Genomic DNA, 17669 nt, shown 5'->3' with positions numbered 1-17669 from the left:
CATATTTGTAAGACAAAGCTATGCTCATCTTTGATATGCAAAGATAGCAATTTAACTGTTTGAAATCAGAAAAAAAAACAGAAAAATAAACAGACAGTTTTTCCCCTTCTCAGATAAATAAAACCCATAATTATCTATTCAAAATTCCCAATATAATGTATTCTCAATTCTTTCAAAATACCATTTGCCCTTCCAAGATATTTTTCTGTGTCTATAGCCTTTTCCTCTTCAGATCTGTTGCTCTTCCCTGTTGCTGCCAGGTCACAGCAGTTAAGACATTTAGGTGGCCAATACCCATGGGAGAGGGTAGGTGTGAGCAGAAGACTACGTGAGTGTGAATGAATGGAGAGGGCCTAATCACTTAACTCAAGGTAGAACAATCAGGATATAAGAACTAACGTTTCTTCTTTTGTGAAGTCATAAGTCTTAGGATAATGGGGTTAAAGAGTCCAAGCATTGCAAACAGCACTGCAAAGAGGTGTCATAAGGAATGCAGTGACCTCTACTGCTTATCTGATGGGAGGAATGGTTAACCTTTCTCCTCCCAGAAGGGGAGTAGAAACAGCTGGGGAGAGCAAGACCTCTGTACTCTGGAAGGTACAGGTCACAGGCACTGGACATGACTCACGGTCTGTATTCAAGCACATGCCAATAATAGGGTATAGGCAGCAAAACTTGGCTACACTAGACAGAAGACTGCACTTTTCCTATTGGCCGGTCTTTCTACTTGTGTTAGTTGCTTGTTGATTCACCAACCATAATTCCCCTCTGTCATATACCCTAACATTTCCTTAAGTTCCGGAAATTAGGACCCTGAAATCTCTAGAAGACCACTGCCCCATTCATTTTCTCCCAGTTGCCGACACCATGGATGCAACAGGGAGATGCAACAGGTTTCTGCAAAGTCCTCTCCAGCACGGTGGTTTTTGTTATTTCCTGTGACAAAATTTCTTTTTTTATGAAAGACAACCAAATCAACCTCTGTGACTAGCAGACAAAAGACAAAATGGGAGAATTTAGACTTGGCCTATTGGTTCATATCTTTTGTGGGTTTGTCAAGAGCTAATCCTATTATTAAAGCACACCAAGTTTCACCTAGACCCCTTCGTTCACCTTGAGTCTGATACATGCCTTATTTAATCATTGGCTCCACCTGGCTATGAAATACACATCTCAATCTTGTCCCAAAGAAACTGCAGACACTACTATTAAGCCACCTTTCATATATAACAACTTACTTCTCCTAAAATTGCCCTTTCAGAAAATAGTAACTCCTGAATGGGAAGTAGTTGATTAGATAAAAAAAAAAGTTAAAAATTATCCATGACTTCTTTCCATTTCTCCAACCTCCAACCCAAAGGAATTCTAATTGATTCTACTTTCAAACTGTCAATTTCTGATGACTTCTAAGCACACTCAAATTAACCCATGTTATTTCAAATTCAAAGCTAGTCTTCCAAATCAATGAGAAGAAAGCCTGAAGCAATATATAGAGAAAATGATCAAAAACACAAAGAAAGTTCAGCAAATAAGTAGACAAGAGGAACTAGCCTGAGAAAGAGAGAACACGGGACTTATAGATAAGCAAGCCTGGGTTTGAATGCCAGCTCCACCATTTTTTTGCTATCAGCCCCTGGGTAAGTGAGAGCTATCAGATCCAGAGAAGCTAATTGGGTCTGCCTCAGAAGGCAATCATTAGGATTAGGGAAGATATGTTTTCAAGTAGGTACTCAATAAATAATAGGCCGCTAAGATTATTAATAGGCTGTTTAAGTAAATTCTCAAGTTGGGAATCATTAGAACTACTGTTTCTGTTCAAAATGAAAAATGATTTACTTTTAAAAAGCTCACCTGTTAAAGGTCACAACATAATGTTAAAAATAGGGGAAGGGAGATGAAGTTTTTCAACCATTTCTCCTGTTGTGTAAGGGAATGGGCCTTACACAGGAGGCAGGAACAGACATTTGTCCTATGTGCTACACTTTGTGACCCATTCTAGACTTGAAAGGCACCTCTGGTGGTGTAGAGCAGACCTAATGTACATGACATTTGCCTGCAGCCATCTGGGCTGAGTAGTGCAGAAATGCCCTCCTATGTCCAGTCAAACTTTTTCAGGAATAGAAAGCAATATATCTTTGAATGACATACAAACTGGTAGCAAAAACTGTGCAGATACTGATTTATGAGAACTTGTATACCAAGTAGTTAATAAATGTAGGATGATGATGAGGTGGAAACTAGAAAACTAAAGGGGCCTTGCACAAGTGTAAATATCCATAATCAGACTTTCATCTCTTCAGAAAAAAAGGCATATCACCACATTATTTCACTGAGATTACAGATTTATCAATAGCTTCATGGTTGTAAGCAGACCATTTGTTTGATGGGACACTACATTAAAACTCTAATAGCATCTTTACTTTATTAGCTCATTAGGAATTAAACAGTCTTTAGCATGAATTTGCAAGTTTAAAAAAGCTTATGAAGTTATTTTGTTAGAGAAATTAAGAGTTATTTCATTGGAAACCCTTTCATGCTTCTTGAATAAATGTCTCATGAACCACAATTCAAAAATGAATCAACATATACTTATTTGCTACCAAGTTAAAATAATGCTTCCATCGTGAGTTTTGTTGACATGATATTAGAGCTCCAGAGTTTAGGAGGAAGCCTTGTTCAATCTACTTCTCCATCTCTGTTACCAATCCCTTCCCTGCAATATTCATTCCACTTTTACCCACCACACTGCGCTCAATATGGAGCCTTCCAGGCAGTCCTAAATGCCTCTACTCAGCCTAACAACATCCAAAGGGAATGAGATATTGATCCTTCATTTTTGTTTCACCCAAACTCAAGAGGCGTCTGTTGTGATATGAATCAATATAAAGGTGGATATCAAAGTAACTTCTAATAAAATGTAGGAAAAAGGACAGCAGCCATCCATCCCATTTTCTAAAGTAACTGGTATTTCTACTAGAGATCTAACATGTAGCTTTTACATATATTTCCATTTTTCCCTTGTTTCAAGTAAAACACACACACATACACACACAGACACACACACAAACACATACTCACAAAATATGTGCTTTTAAATAAGCTTAAGAAGAGTCTAGGTCAAGAAAGATTTAGTTTTCAAAATGGAAGATGTTGACTGTGTCTTACAGGAGAGGACATGGATGCTTGGTTAGGGCAGAGAATGAGTTTATGTCCCAGGTACTTTCATGATTTCATTGGAAACCCATTCAGCAAATTGCCTTACATATCCTGTTTTGTTTTTTTTAAATCATTTTCCTTTCAGAAATTTTTTTTTAAATTTAATTCCTTTCAGAAATTTTTATCTAAGTGTAACTAACCACTTGGCAGCAAAAATATTTGACTTCTATTCACTATATATATATATAAAATATATAATATATATTTATATATTATATATATAATATATATAATTTCAGGATTCTTTTAGAATTTCTCATCCTTGAAACCTTTATATTTACAGTATTTCCTTTAAATTACATTGCAAAATGCCCAGTTATAAGGTATATACCAAATGTTCTTTTTACTTACTTCCAGCTTCAAATGAAGAAAGTCTGTCTGGCATTAGATAAATATCTTGAACATGGAAACATTTGAAATGTACGATAGACAAAAACACCTGGAAATATCACTTAACCAATCCCAAAGCAACCACTCAGCAATAGATGGGTGAGCTGCTTATTAGACAAGAAGAAATAAAACTATTATACTAGGATGATAGAATCAAGGGAAATAAGCAGTAATTACTGTTTTGTCATCAGAGAAAGTAGTATCAAACCCGACTCAGTGAGAAGAGGGGAAAAAACTCACCGTTGTACAAGTAAATACCCCCTTCCTTAAGATTAGGCTAAACACAATTCCGATGATGATGACAGCTAAAAATGTAGACTTAAACAAAAAGCAAGAATAGACATGAAAGGGGGCAGTACGAAAGGTGCCTTAGGTTCAGTGGGTGTATCACACTAAGAATAGGACATGGTCATTTGCTTGAGCAGCTTCAAAATAACCAAGCCAGTCTGAAATCAGCTGTTTTTTAAGGATAAAGGAAGGACTCCCAGACTTGGTAATTCTTTGCAAATCACTGGTAACCTTAATTGGCTCACTTACTATGCAAGTGGTGCAGGCAGGCGTAATTAATTGTATCTGAAGCTTTAAGGTTGGGAGCAACTTACATCCTGTTGCTTGGAATAATCTTGTGGCCTTCTCTAAACCAAGTCACTTGAGGTCTGGGGCAGCTGGTGATAGGCAATAGGTTTAGAACTGCTGCGTGTCCTGGAGAAACTGTTTTCCTCTGGTCTGTGTCCATGAAATTTCCCATATCTGCAGAGAAAAATGAGACCTTTTAAGTTTCAGAAACAACTTTTTTTCTGAGGGAAGAAGGGTCAGAGATGGAAATAACTATATTTCGCAGTAAAGTCAGCAACATCGTTATACTTAACTACATGACAAGTGGGGCTGAACAGCCGTGCTGACAAGTGCAAACCTGGCTTTGTGTGAGGCAGGAAGCAAAGCCACACATCCACCACAGGCCAGCAGCTTGCTCATCAGCAGAGCCACTCCACCTGACTTACTGCAGTAATACAAGGGCATGTTCTCAACCAATTGTAACATGGAAATAGACTGCCAGAGAGCCTCCCAGTGCCTCGTGAAGCAGTATGCTCAGGAACTGCTATAAAATGCTTCTGGGCATCTCCCATGTATCAAATCTCTCAAGCTACCCCCTTTCTTGGCCCTTGTGCCCCATGGGTTCTCCTCTTCTTCTTTCTAGGTTAACTGTTTCCCTAAAAGACTGTTTGGGAACAATACTTTGTAACACTGGGAAGACTATTGAGTTTTCTTCTTACCCACCCTCATACTGTTGACTTAATATGGGACAGTCCTTGTTCTGCTAGTTAGAAATATTTTTTTTTTTTTTTTTTTTTTTGTCGGCCGTGGGGCTTGAACTCTGGGCCTGGGCGCTGTCCCTCAGCTCTTCAGCTCAAGGCGAGCGCTCTACCACTTGAGCTACAGCGCCACTTCCGGTTTTCTGGTGGTTTATTGGAGATAGGAGTCTCACGGTCTCTCCTGCCCGGGCTGGCTTTGAACCGTGATCCTCAGATCTCAGCCTCCTGAGTAGCTAGGATTACAGGCGTGAGCCACCAGTGCCCGGCCTAGTTAGAAATATTTTTAAAATATGGTCATAAAAGAGTGTGACTCAAGTGGTAGATCACTTGTCTAGCAAAGATAAGACCTTAAGTTCATATCCTATTTGCCAAAAATAAAAAATAAAAAGAGGAATAAAACCCAGTCATTGAAATGTAGCCATAAAGGGCCACATTTTGAATAAGTAACCTGAAATTTTATAAAAGGTCACTATTATGATCAGATATAGATGAAATGTATGCATATAGATCGCAAAACAGCATTTTTAATGTATGTGTGCTTGGGTTTTCCATAAAAGAGCTTAATTATCTATGGCCTTTTCATTAAAAATATTTTAGATATGAAGAGTATAAGACTTAAGAGAAACATGAAACAAACCAATGAAACAAATCAGAAAAATGTCCATGTTACTTTAAAATGGAACATATCATAAAGGGAAGAAGAAAGCGATGAAGGATAGGAATAGGATATAAATAATTAAGCAAGAAGTTCCAACTCAATTTTGTAAATTACAGCTTAATATATGATAATAAATTCAAGGACCTGAACACATTCAAATATGACTTAGGTATTGATCTGCACTCTATTTATTATGTTTGCAGCTATTGAATAAAAGTTCTGGAGTATTCTGTAGATAGACTTAGCTGATGACTTCATCATCATCACAATTCAGGAAAATTGATGCCTTTCCAGTGACTTAGAAAACATCAAATCATAGGTAGCATTGGAACCTTGACCAGTCATTAGTACTTATGGTAGAAAGGAAGGTAGGCATTATTTTATAAAAATGTGAAGTTACAGGCCATTACTGGGCTTAAAATAACAAGTAGCAAATCCTGTCATTATTTTTAAAAATTTTTTTGTTGTTAGTTGTGGGGCCTGAACTTTGGGCCTGGGCACTGTCCAGCTTCAGCTCAAGGTGCGTGCTCTACCACTTGAGCCATAGCACCACTTCCAGCTTTTTCTGCTTATGTGGTGCTGAGGAATTGAACCCAGGGCCTCATGCATGCAAGGCAAGCACTCTACCACTGAGCCACCTTCCCAGCCCAAATCCTGTCATTATTAAAATAGCACAACCCAACACAGGAACTCCCTGAAGTATAGGACAAATGAAAGTATAATTTATAATTTCAAAAAATTATATATTTTTTGCTTCTTTAGAAAGAAACATTTTGATAGTACATTCAAAATATAATAAAGCAGAAAGTAAGATGAGAGTTCCTCAACAATTCTGTATTTTTTAAAAAACAAACAACTAATGCCTAGGACAAGTTCTCAACTTTCTTCCTCCCAAAGCCTACACTGAAATTCAAGCTCCCTGCATTCTGATAATTCTTGGGTTACTTTAAAAAAGTTTCTTTCTCAGCTCATAGAATTCACAAACTTTATAGATCATGATAATGACAATTTGCCCTATAAAGGTTAAAATGTATTTGTGACTTTAACTAAGTATCACTACTCCACAATACTGTAATTTCAATGAAAAAAGTTTCTTTCTCCAAATTAGATCTGTTCAACAAAGAATAACTCATTAGAATATTAATAACATCTAGGATATGGAACATGTATGTGCATTTGTAGTTCAGTAGTTCTTTTTTTTTCTAGTTTTTATTATTATTATTATTATTTCTTGGTCAGTCATGGATCTTGAACACTGGGCCTGGGCACTGTCTCTGAACTCTTGCTCAAGGCTAGTGCTCTACCATTTTAGCTATAGTGTCACTTCTGGTTTTCTGGTGTTTAATTTGAACTAAGAGTCTCACAGACTTTCCTGCACTGGCTGGATTGGAACCATGATCCTCATATCTTAGCTTCTTGAGCAGCCAGGATTATAGGCATGAGGCACCGATCCCTGGCTAGTTTAATTTTTATTAAAATAAATGATACAAAGGAATTCTGTGATATTTATAACATCTATATAATGTGCTTTGAATCAATTTTACCTCATATATACTACTTTAACTCCTTTCCCTCTTTCCCCTTTTTAATGGTTAATAATGAGTTTCATTATTCTTTCATATGTGTGTGAGTATGTGTGCACATGTGTGCGTGCATATGTGTGTGTAATGTTTTTCTATAACAAATTATCATTGGATAGAGCTAACTAGGAGTTATTGAAATTTGATCTAAATACAATAAATTTTTATTTAACAAACATTTGAATTACAATATAAAGAAGCTAAGAGCAGCTGATTCATACACTAGAAGCCATCTTATTCCTCTTTGCATTGGAAAAATTCAGTTTTTTTTCAGATGGGAAACATAACACTGTCATCATCTGGGCAACCACGCTAGTGCTCACTCATACCTCACCAATTCTAACAACCATCCCACTTTTACTAAACCAAAGACAAACTCCCCAATTTCTAAAATGGTTAGAGGTTACTCTGACTCGCTGGACCCACTGCAGTGCTCCTTCCTTTCACACTGGAAGCCCACATACTGTACACATACACGCGACTTGAACTTCGGATTTTCTCTGCAAGAGTGCTCCCATCCTGTTCCGCACCACACAGCGGTAAAAGCCAGCATCAAGCTTCTGTAAAGATGGGATGATATACCTGCAAGATACCAAAAGGAAGTGTCAATGATCCCATCAAGGACAGCACAAGAATCTCTTCTAGTAAGTGCTCTACATATACATTATTTGGGTAACTTAAGATCTATTCAATTCCCCCTAATTAAGGCAATAAGGACAACTGTGTATTGTTCTTTAGATAAATACACTGATATCCATCTCCTCAGCTAGTATGTTGTACTTATCATTGTGCCCAGGTATGTAGCGTGAGTAAAGAAGATATGACTGAATAAATGTTAGAAATGTTAAATAATTAAAGATTATCATATTTAAACTAGACTTTTCAATAAAAACTATTTGCTTTAATTTCCACAAATAATTTTGGAGACTAACAACAGACTTCATATCATTTGCCATGTCACTGTGTGAAAACTCAGCCACCAATCTCATCTGTTAAGATGAGAGACAGGTAGGTGTTTTTAAGCAAAGAAAGCAGAGCACCAGGATATGCCCCTCTCTTCACCTGGCTGTGAACATCAGCTGACATAGTGCATGTAACACCTCCTTTTCTTTCTTCTCCACATTTGGCATGGCAGAAATTTTATTTTCTCGGACAACAAAAAGTCATTTAATTTGTAGTTTTCATTTCTGTGCCTATAATCATTCTTTGCATTCCATCTTTTCTAAAATCTTTATTATATTTTCATAATGGAAAAGTAACTTAAAGACATGGTTTTTAAGAGCAGTCCAGCTGTAAGTTTGCTTCTAGTTTTGTAACTTAGATATTTTAGGACCCATAAGGTAGGTAGGATATAAAACCAACTATCTCAGGGAAAACTGCAAAGCAGCTGAGCCTAACCTTGCAAAGCTACTGGAGACGGTACACTTCTTGGTTCCAGGTTATGTTCATAAACAAATCAAGAATAAGTCTTAAGCAAACCATGTGATCTAGGATTGATACTCCAAATCTATAAAGAACCCCAACAACTCAGGAGCAAGAAAGAAGGCTCAGTTAAAAAATGTAAAATTGTTTAATAGACACTTCTCAAAGAAAGTCATGCAAGTGGCCAGTAGGTATATAAAATGAATTTCAGCATCACTAATTATTAAGAAAGTACAACTCAAAAACACAATGATATATAATTTCACATGCCAGGATGTCTATTAAGTTTTTTTTTAAGGAATAAGTGATGGCAAGGGTGTTGGTGGGATGGTAACTGATGTAGTCATTGCAGAAAATGGTAATGGACATTCCTCAAAAAAACTGGATTACCATATGACCCAGTGGTCTCACTTCTGGACATACATCCAAAGGAATCAAAATGAGGATCCTGTAAAATACCTACACTTGCATGTTCAACAAATAAGTAAATGAAATGAGCTATGAAAATCTAAGATTATGATGATGTGGTCTTTAAAAAGAAGAAAACCATGCCATTTTCAAGAACATGGATGAATGCGAAATATATTATAGTAAGTATAAAATATGCCAGAATCAGAAGGGTAATAATCTATAGTAACACTTAAAAGATAAACCTGAAATAGTTAAACCACAGAGGCACAGAGTAGAATGATGGCTTTCAGGAGCTGGGAGAGAAAAAATGGGAAGGTACCAAAAAGTTTTACTCATGTAAGATTTGAAAAAAAAAAAGATTTGAACAGTCCTAGAGATCCTCCGTATAAACAATTTTAATAATATTGTGTATTTTTAAAATATATTGAGAAGATAAGATTTTACTTTAAAAACATCTTGGGAAGTACTAGGGATGGAGCTTAGGGCCTCATACTTGCTAGACAAGCACTCTACCACACTAGACAACTGCTCTACCACTTAAGTCACACCTCCAATTTGGCATTTTGCTGGTTAACTGAATGGTCCTCATAGACCCTTTTTTTGGTCTGAGCTGTCTTTGAACCAAAACCCACCATGAGAAGTTTGGATTACAGGAATTAACCACCATGTCTGGATTTATATCTTATCACACAAAAAAAATCATAGTAATAAAAAAGTAGGCCAAGAAGAAATACTCAGAGGCAATAAAAAGGTTCACAGCACAGGTTGTAGTGATGGCTTTGGTAGATGAGTACTCATCTCCAAACTCATTAAGTGTGTAGATATGTACAGCTTTTAGCATGTCTGCCATATCATATTAAAAGAAGATATAGGCTCAGGGCATGGCTAAGTGGGAGAATGTTGGTCAGCAGGCACAGGCCTCAAGCTTCATCTCAGAAGTTCAAAAAAAAAAAGAAAAACAAAACATTAAAAATAAATGCCTATATACAGTAAAAGAGTAAAATAGATATCTATGGATGAAAGAAAAGTAAGACAAAGCTTGGATACTTTCTATATCTGGAAGATGTCTGTCATGAAAAGGAAAAGGGAACATGAACTACATGGACAGTAACCTCTTTTCTGAAAGAAACAAACAAAAAAAGCAACAGTGCTATCCTGAAAAATGGTGTTCTACAAATTTCAAAACCTGTTTTCTTACAAAGTATAATCAGAGAAACTTAAAAAAAATCAGGTATAAGACAAAGTGCATGGCGCTCTTCATATGCCCAGTTCTCAAGCACACTTAAAATCATCTATATTCAACTAATTGTTCATCCTTTTATTCAAGTATGTCCAATTAGTCATCCTGAAACAGAAGTTGAGAGGAACAATTTTTAAGAGAATAAAACATTTGGACAATACAGGTAATTCAACAATAAGCAAATATTAATCAAACTACTACATTTTCCCTCTCAATAACCTTTCTTGAGGCCCTACGGCAAGACTTGTGAAATCTTTTATGGTAAGAAAAAATACTGCTGAGTTTTAATCTCAAGGTTTAAAAAAAATCTATTATGAAAAACAGTTCATCTCAAACAAAGATAATTAATGAAGGTAATCAGAATAATATCCATCCTAACATAAAGAATAAATTACAGACTACTAGTGGAGGGTTAGCAGCGTTGACGATGACATGCCATGATTACACCAAGGAGCAGTTTGGAGATGGGGTTAAAGTGAAATCTATGACTGTTTTGGGGAAAGAAATAGTACAAGTCATTGTAGTTTAGATATTAAAAAAAACTACAAGGACAACTTTTTCATTGCAATGCAACCATATTTATATAATTGGATTCATTCGACTTCTTTCCTCTTTGAAGTATTCTAAGTAGATCTAAAATTCTTATGAATTTCGATAATACTCCTATGTACTAAAGCACCCTACTGCATTGCTTTCAACAACAGGGAGAAAAAGACACAGAACTGAGTATTAGGCATATGCTCTTGGTGCCATCTCTTTAGTGTAATGTCTCACTAGGGGAAAAAGTACACAAAAAAACCTTGCAAAGCCCTCCACCTATCTCCGAATTCCAACACAAATTACGTTCACCTAACAGATGGGAATATCGGTGGTAAGTCTATTGTTTATAAACACACATTTTTAAACAGAGAAAGTTTCCTGGCTCTTTACAAGAAAGGATGATAAAATTGCAGCACCATATGCCACTAAGATGTGAGAAATGCCCGCTCCTGTTTCCAATCCACACAGTGGGAAGGCCCAACTCCACAGTATCAAGGCAGAATTCTACTACATGAGCATAGTGTTTTTCAGAGCTTCAGGAATGGTGTATTAAAAAAACAAACAAACAAAAAGCAACAACTTAATGGTGCCAGGGATTAAATGACCACAACTGCCATGAAGCACATCTCAGTTCTGACCTGCCACTGAACAAATGGGCCATCAGAACCACCCAAGAGCTTTGCTAGAAAGTACCTTGAAGCCCATTTCAGGAGCAATTTCCTGATGCTATGGAGGGGGCATTTGACACTTTTTATCTGCTTGGGATCTGAACTACCTCCCTATATCAGACATTTCCCTGCACTGAGTCTCTGCAGAGGCACAGCTTCTCTCAAAGTCAAGACTGTTGAGACCATATCCCAGATACTCCTCCACCTGGAAGCACAGTACAGCTGACTCCATGTACCTACTGTAGGATGATGGTGCCCAGAAATGGGGCTAAACATCTTGTCTGAGAATGGTGATGTTGGGACACTGGGGTGGTGAGGACACTGAGGTGGTGGCTAGTGCTGTATACAACACTGGTGGAACACAGTCATAGTGGTCACAGTGGAATCATGACCACGGCAGCAATAATTGTGTCCACAGCTAATCAAAACACTTTCTCCAGCAGTGGTATCCAGTGTGAGTTCTTCGTGGAACTGGATATTAGGGCAACAGTGGCTCTGGGGGCTTGTCTCCTTGTTCTACTCCATCTCCAGACAGGTTCATGATTCTAAGGGCAATCTACTAATCATTGCAACAACTTTTGCAGGAGAATTTTTTTTTTTTACTGTGGTTTAATCACAGATTAAAATTCATACTACAGAATATGTTAATGAATCATTTTCTAAAGACAAAAAAAAAAAGCTCACTGGGTACCAGTGGCTCATGTCATAATCTTACCTACTCAGGAGGCTGAGATCTGAAGTTCCAAAACAGCGCATACAAAAAAGTCCATGAGATACTTATTTTCAATTAATCACCAAAAACCAGAAGAGGAGGTGTGCTTAAGTACAGGTCTTGAGTGAAATAGCTAAAGGACAGTGCCCAGAGTCTGAGTTAAAGCCCTAGTACCCTCACACAGACAAAAAACCAAAATAAAACAAAACAATATGGTTTCACTGATAAAGCATTTAGCATCACAGTGCAATAAAGTTCTCCCTAGACTAGAACAAACTAGACTATGATGACAAATTTTCCTCAGCAGGAAGCACTAAAATTTTAGGAAATGTCTGACAATAGCTATTCACTGTATAATAGTTAGCTCTGAACTTTCTTTCCAATCACAGTTATAGAACAAGGACTAAGAATAGTCATCAAAGTAACAAAAACACATCTTTATAACAAAAGCAAAATCTACGTTTCTTTCCAGTCAGGGCCCATAATTTATACAACAATTTTCATATCTATTAGATCAGGTGTGAGGTGTTTCTTTCAATGGTAAGATCCAGTTTGTGACCCTTAACTAAGACTACTCACAACTATGGTCTTTATTCTAGTAGAAAAATCTCTATTATGTATGAAAATAAACAACTAAGTTTGATAATAAGCTTCTGTATCTTGGCCCAGAGCCTGTTTCTATCCTTAAGATGAAAACAAAAATGTGAAGAAATGAATCTTCTGTTATCCCTTACTTTTTATAAGAAACCATCTATTGCTTGTTTTTTTTTTGAGTGAGACAATCATTTTATCTCCAATTTTTATAAATTTCCTATTTGCAACTCTAAAGTATAACAATCCACAGAAAACTGAGTTTGTAGCTGGTTTTTTCCTTAGGCCAAATAGTGAAATGAAAAATTGAGACTGAAATTTGATACTAAGCAGAGACACAGTTTTGAAGGTGTGTTCAGCTCACTAATAGGTCAAAGGCATTGGGAATTCGGAAGGTTATATTCTTTCCAAAGAGTTCAAGTCATCAATGTGAAGTTCAAGTAAACAAATCAACGAAGAGAAAAGAAATTAGCCAATGGAACTCTTCATTTGCAGAAGTATTTAACTGCATTTTATCTATTTCAAAATTTATCTTGGATATTGTGAGGACAAAGCTCAGGCTTATATGTATTTTTTAATAGTTATTTCAGGATTGTAAATCTGGGAAATATAAACAAGCAGGAATCAATCAGATGCCAATTTTCCACAGTGATACTATACCATGGATAAAATTTCAATTTCTACTACTACAATAATAATAATAATAATAATAATTCTTTGTATTTTGGTGATACTCAGCTTTAACCTCAGGGCCACCCTCTCACTTGGCTTATTGTTTGGCTGGCATTATAGAACTGCAGCCCAGGATTTTTGCTGATTATTTTGGGGATGCAGTTTCACAAACTTTTGTCTGTCTGGTTTTTAATCTTGAATCTCCAGATCTCAGCCTCCCAAGTAGCTAGGATTAGAAGCATAAGCCACTGGAGCTCAGCTTCACTATCATCTTAATATTTATAAAAAGCAATCCAAAATTCAAGCATTTGAATTGAAATATTCCTTAGACTTTCTGTAGGAGGCTTAGGTTTACATAAGCCATATTTAGGAGAGTATTCATTCTTCATTTCTTTCTACTTTTCCTTATTGAAGTGGGGAAAGAGGTGAACTCTTCAGTGAAGCAGGGGCATGTGTCTGGAGTCAGTCTGTCAAATCTAGCATTGCTAGAATTAAATACTCATAAGTCAATAAGAATGGAATCCTTTTAGAAAGAGGACATTATTTTAAATTAAATAAAAATGTTTTATTCTATCTCTGAAGATATAATTCTTTATAATGCTAGATTCTCTTAAGGCATAAAAATAGAGACCATTAGACTGGAGGAGCGGCTCAAATTGTAGACTACCATCTGTGAACAAGAAAACCAAGCAAAAATGCAAGGCCTTGAATTCAAACACCAGTGCTGGCTTGAATTTGGTGAATAAAAACAACAGAAAGAATTAAAGGAAAAGAAAATAGAGATAATTTTATAATGCCAAATAGTGAAATGAAAAATTTATCAAGGAACAAATTATGAAGTCAAATGTTACTTATTACATATTAAAAAATATCCAGAGCAAGATATAATGGTATACTAAACTATAAGTACTACAAGTGAATTAGAAATATAAATACAACTTATATCATTTGGAAGTACTTGCAAAGTCAAAGCAGACAAACAAGAAAAAACAAAACAAATAACCTACAACTTTGTGTATATATGAGGCCATACCTCATTAATGCCAGTCACATATATCATGTTCATATGAGATAATCCTTAGAAGGCCACTTTGGTTTCCTCAACTTGGAATAAGATTATGATAATAGTCCACCCACTGCTAATTTCACGTTTATTGCACCATTCCATGTAGACAAAATGACAAAATAACTCAAAGCCTTAGAAGTGAGGGATTCATTTTGTTAATTCCAGGGATTACAGATATAGTTGAATGATTCAGAAGAAATTAGATTGAAATTTTACCCTTGATTTTCCAATTATTCATATGCTGGACACTGGGAACCAATTAGGTTAAACATACTGGGATGGTGCGAGATTTTTTTTTTTTTGAGATTCTTATTTTAACTTCAAATTGGCAAGAGTAGATCAAGTAAACCAAAATATAACTTGTTGTAAACAAGGAACTTCACAGAAACAGGACCAATACAGCATAAACCAGTAGAGGTGAAAAAATGTAAACTATGGTTAGGAAGCTGAAGCTGAACTCCAGGAAGAAACAAGGAGGGGGAATTAGCCTTTTGCAGTAAGATGCAATGAGAAACACTTTAATGAACAAACCACCTTGCTTCATCTAAGAGTTCTCAATTAAACAGATCCTAACTCAGGAAATACAAAACTCAAGAGATTTAGAAAAAAAACAAAAGAGAACAGGCATGTTCCTCATGATGAATTTCAATTGGAAGAGTCATCTCAGTATCTCAAGTTCAAAGGATTTGGACAAAACAAGGGAGGAATCTGGTAGACACTGACAAAAATACAATGCATCTGTTCTTTTTATTATGTAAGGACTACATAAGTTCTTTTACATTCCTCACCCATGTTTGAAGTTTTTAGTGGAAGGTTTTGCATATCACGTGTCACATTTATCCCTAAGTAGTTCAGGGTTTTTGATGCAATTTAAACTAATGTGTGAAATTATGTATAATCTACATATATATAGTTGTCTTTCAGTATCTGCAAGCATAAGGATCAAAGGCCACATGCAAATACAAAAATATTCAGTTGCTGAAGCCATTACATGAAATGGCACAGGACCTTAATATACATATATCTTTCTATGTACTATAAATCACTAGATTAATAATAACACCAAATGTAATATAAATGCAAAGTAAGTAGTTGTTATATTGTACTTGTCAGGGAATGACAAAGTCTACATGTTCAGTCCAAACGCAACTATATTTTCATTCTGGGAACTTATGGATATGGAAGTATATCTACCATCTATCCAAATTATTCTTGCTATTATACATAAGTATGTAAAAGTATACAGATATTTTATAGAAATATAGAAATTACATATGCTATACAGAAAAACAATCTTTATATATTGATCTTCTATTTGGTAATATTGCTAAAGTTGTTCATACCATATTTTCTATATAGATAATCATGTCACTTGAAAATAACAACAATTTTACTTCTTCTTTTATCATCCAGATGACTTGTTTTTCTTGTCCTATTACACTGGCTAGTAACTCCAGGATTTGTATTGTGGCTAGTTTTCATCCAATATGAGGAAATTTTAGCACTATTTCTTTAAATATTTTTCCTGTCCCTGCTTCCTTTAGAGACTGTTTAGGCCATCTGAAATTTTCTTGTAATTCACAAATGTTCTTGTCATTGAGTTTCATCTTAGGATATTTTTTTTGTGATCATACTGTTGCTATATCTTTATTAATATTTGCTCCTGTAATAGCTAATCTCCTGGTAGTACCATCTATTTTTTTTTATCATTTTTGATTAAAAAATTGATTTCTACTTGTTTAGTATCTTTTGTGTCACCATTAACTTTGAATATATGAAACATAGTCATAGTGGTTTGACTACCTTTTTCTGCTAATTCTAACATTTGGGTCTGTTCCAATTTGTTTTCAATTTACTGGTTTTCCTCACCATTGTAGACCTTAATTTCCTGCCTCTTTACAGGTCTGATCATGACTGTACTCTAGACATTGTGAATTTTACCTTTTTGAATGTTATTTTGCAATCCAGGAGTAGTTTTTGAGCTTTGTTCTGTGATACTGTAAAGATGTTAGGAAATAGTTTGATTATTTGAGTTCTGTGTTTTCAGACCTGTCAGTTGTATAATAAGACAAATAATTCCTCACCATTGTAGACCTTAATTTCCTGCCTCTTTACAGGTCTGATCATGACTGTACTCTAGACATTGTGAATTTTACCTTTTTGAATGTTATTTTGCAATCCAGGAGTAGTTTTTGAGCTTTGTTCTGTGATACTGTAAAGATGTTAGGAAATAGTTTGATTATTTGAGTTCTGTGTTTTCAGACCTGTCAGTTGTATAATAAGACAAATAATTCCCACCATTGACTCAAGATGGTTTTGTGTACTCTATACAATAACCTTAGAAACTATGAGTTGTAGTTTGTCTATAGCAGACAAACATTCTGTTTATTCCTATCAGGAAGGTACTAGCTCTAGTCGTCTTGAGTAATTCTTTCCCTGACATTGTATAATTGCTTCATACAAGTGTGGTGGTGAATATTGTGATGATATTTGGAGAAGACACTTTGGAAATATCCTCCTCTTTATATTATTTCCTGGGAAAATCTAGCTGTCTTGAAAAATCCAAACTCTCAACTGAGTAATCACTCAGTGAGTACTCCATTTTCTACACAGATTCTCATTTTCTGTGCCACAGCTTGGAAATTCTCTCCAGGTAGTAACTGGGGACATTTATAGAGTTCACTTTGTCTAAATTCCCATCTCTTAAGATTCACAATAATCCATTGTTTATAACAAGTGTCATAAAACAGTTCTTTTCCAAATTTTATAGTTTTTTCATGTGAGAGCATAAATCTGACTCCTACTACCCTATCTTAGCTGAGGTTGACATCTTTTTAGTGGGGATCAAAGTGAGAGAGGATTCAGCCACAGGATTAGTTTGCAGTTCTAGAAGATGCTGTTCCTTTGAACCATACATTCTGGTATACCTGATGTTGCCAGAGACAGCTACTGTGGATAGAACTCTGTGGGGCATCTCAAATAACTCCAACGGGAGACTCAAGCATAGACTCTTAAAATTCTAGAACAAGATCTGCTTTCAGCAGCAAGGAACTACAAATGCTAAAAAGAAACTCCTGGTTGCTTCATCATGACAATTAGGAAAATACCACAGAGATATCTCTTACAAGGGAACTTAGTATGAGAGCCATGTAATCCTCAGAGTTAAGGCTACTTCCTCAACTACTCTTAG

The 17669-nt window shown here is 35.8% G+C and overlaps 1 protein-coding gene across 3 annotated transcripts in view; it reads right to left on the bottom strand.

Annotated features, from left to right (window-relative positions):
• Positions 1-17669, bottom strand: part of Sdk1 (sidekick cell adhesion molecule 1) — an 824227-nt gene that overhangs the window by 462447 nt on the left and 344111 nt on the right. For all 3 annotated transcript variants that reach the window (XM_070033470.1, XM_070033473.1, XM_070033471.1), the window contains exons 3-4: positions 7633-7739; positions 4209-4356 (exon numbers count right to left, since the gene is read on the bottom strand). In XM_070033470.1, coding sequence (XP_069889571.1) covers positions 4209-4356; positions 7633-7739 — 255 coding nt within the window. The remainder of the gene's footprint in view (positions 1-4208; positions 4357-7632; positions 7740-17669) is intronic.

The sequence above is a fragment of the Dipodomys merriami genome, unplaced genomic scaffold (genome assembly GCF_024711535.1).
Source record: "Dipodomys merriami isolate MVZ:Mamm:240054 unplaced genomic scaffold, mDipMer1.0.p SCAF_22, whole genome shotgun sequence".
Classification (NCBI taxonomy): domain Eukaryota; kingdom Metazoa; phylum Chordata; class Mammalia; order Rodentia; family Heteromyidae; genus Dipodomys; species Dipodomys merriami.
The sequence above is the reverse complement of the archived record's forward strand: the minus strand, read 5'-3'. Positions and strand labels throughout refer to the sequence as shown.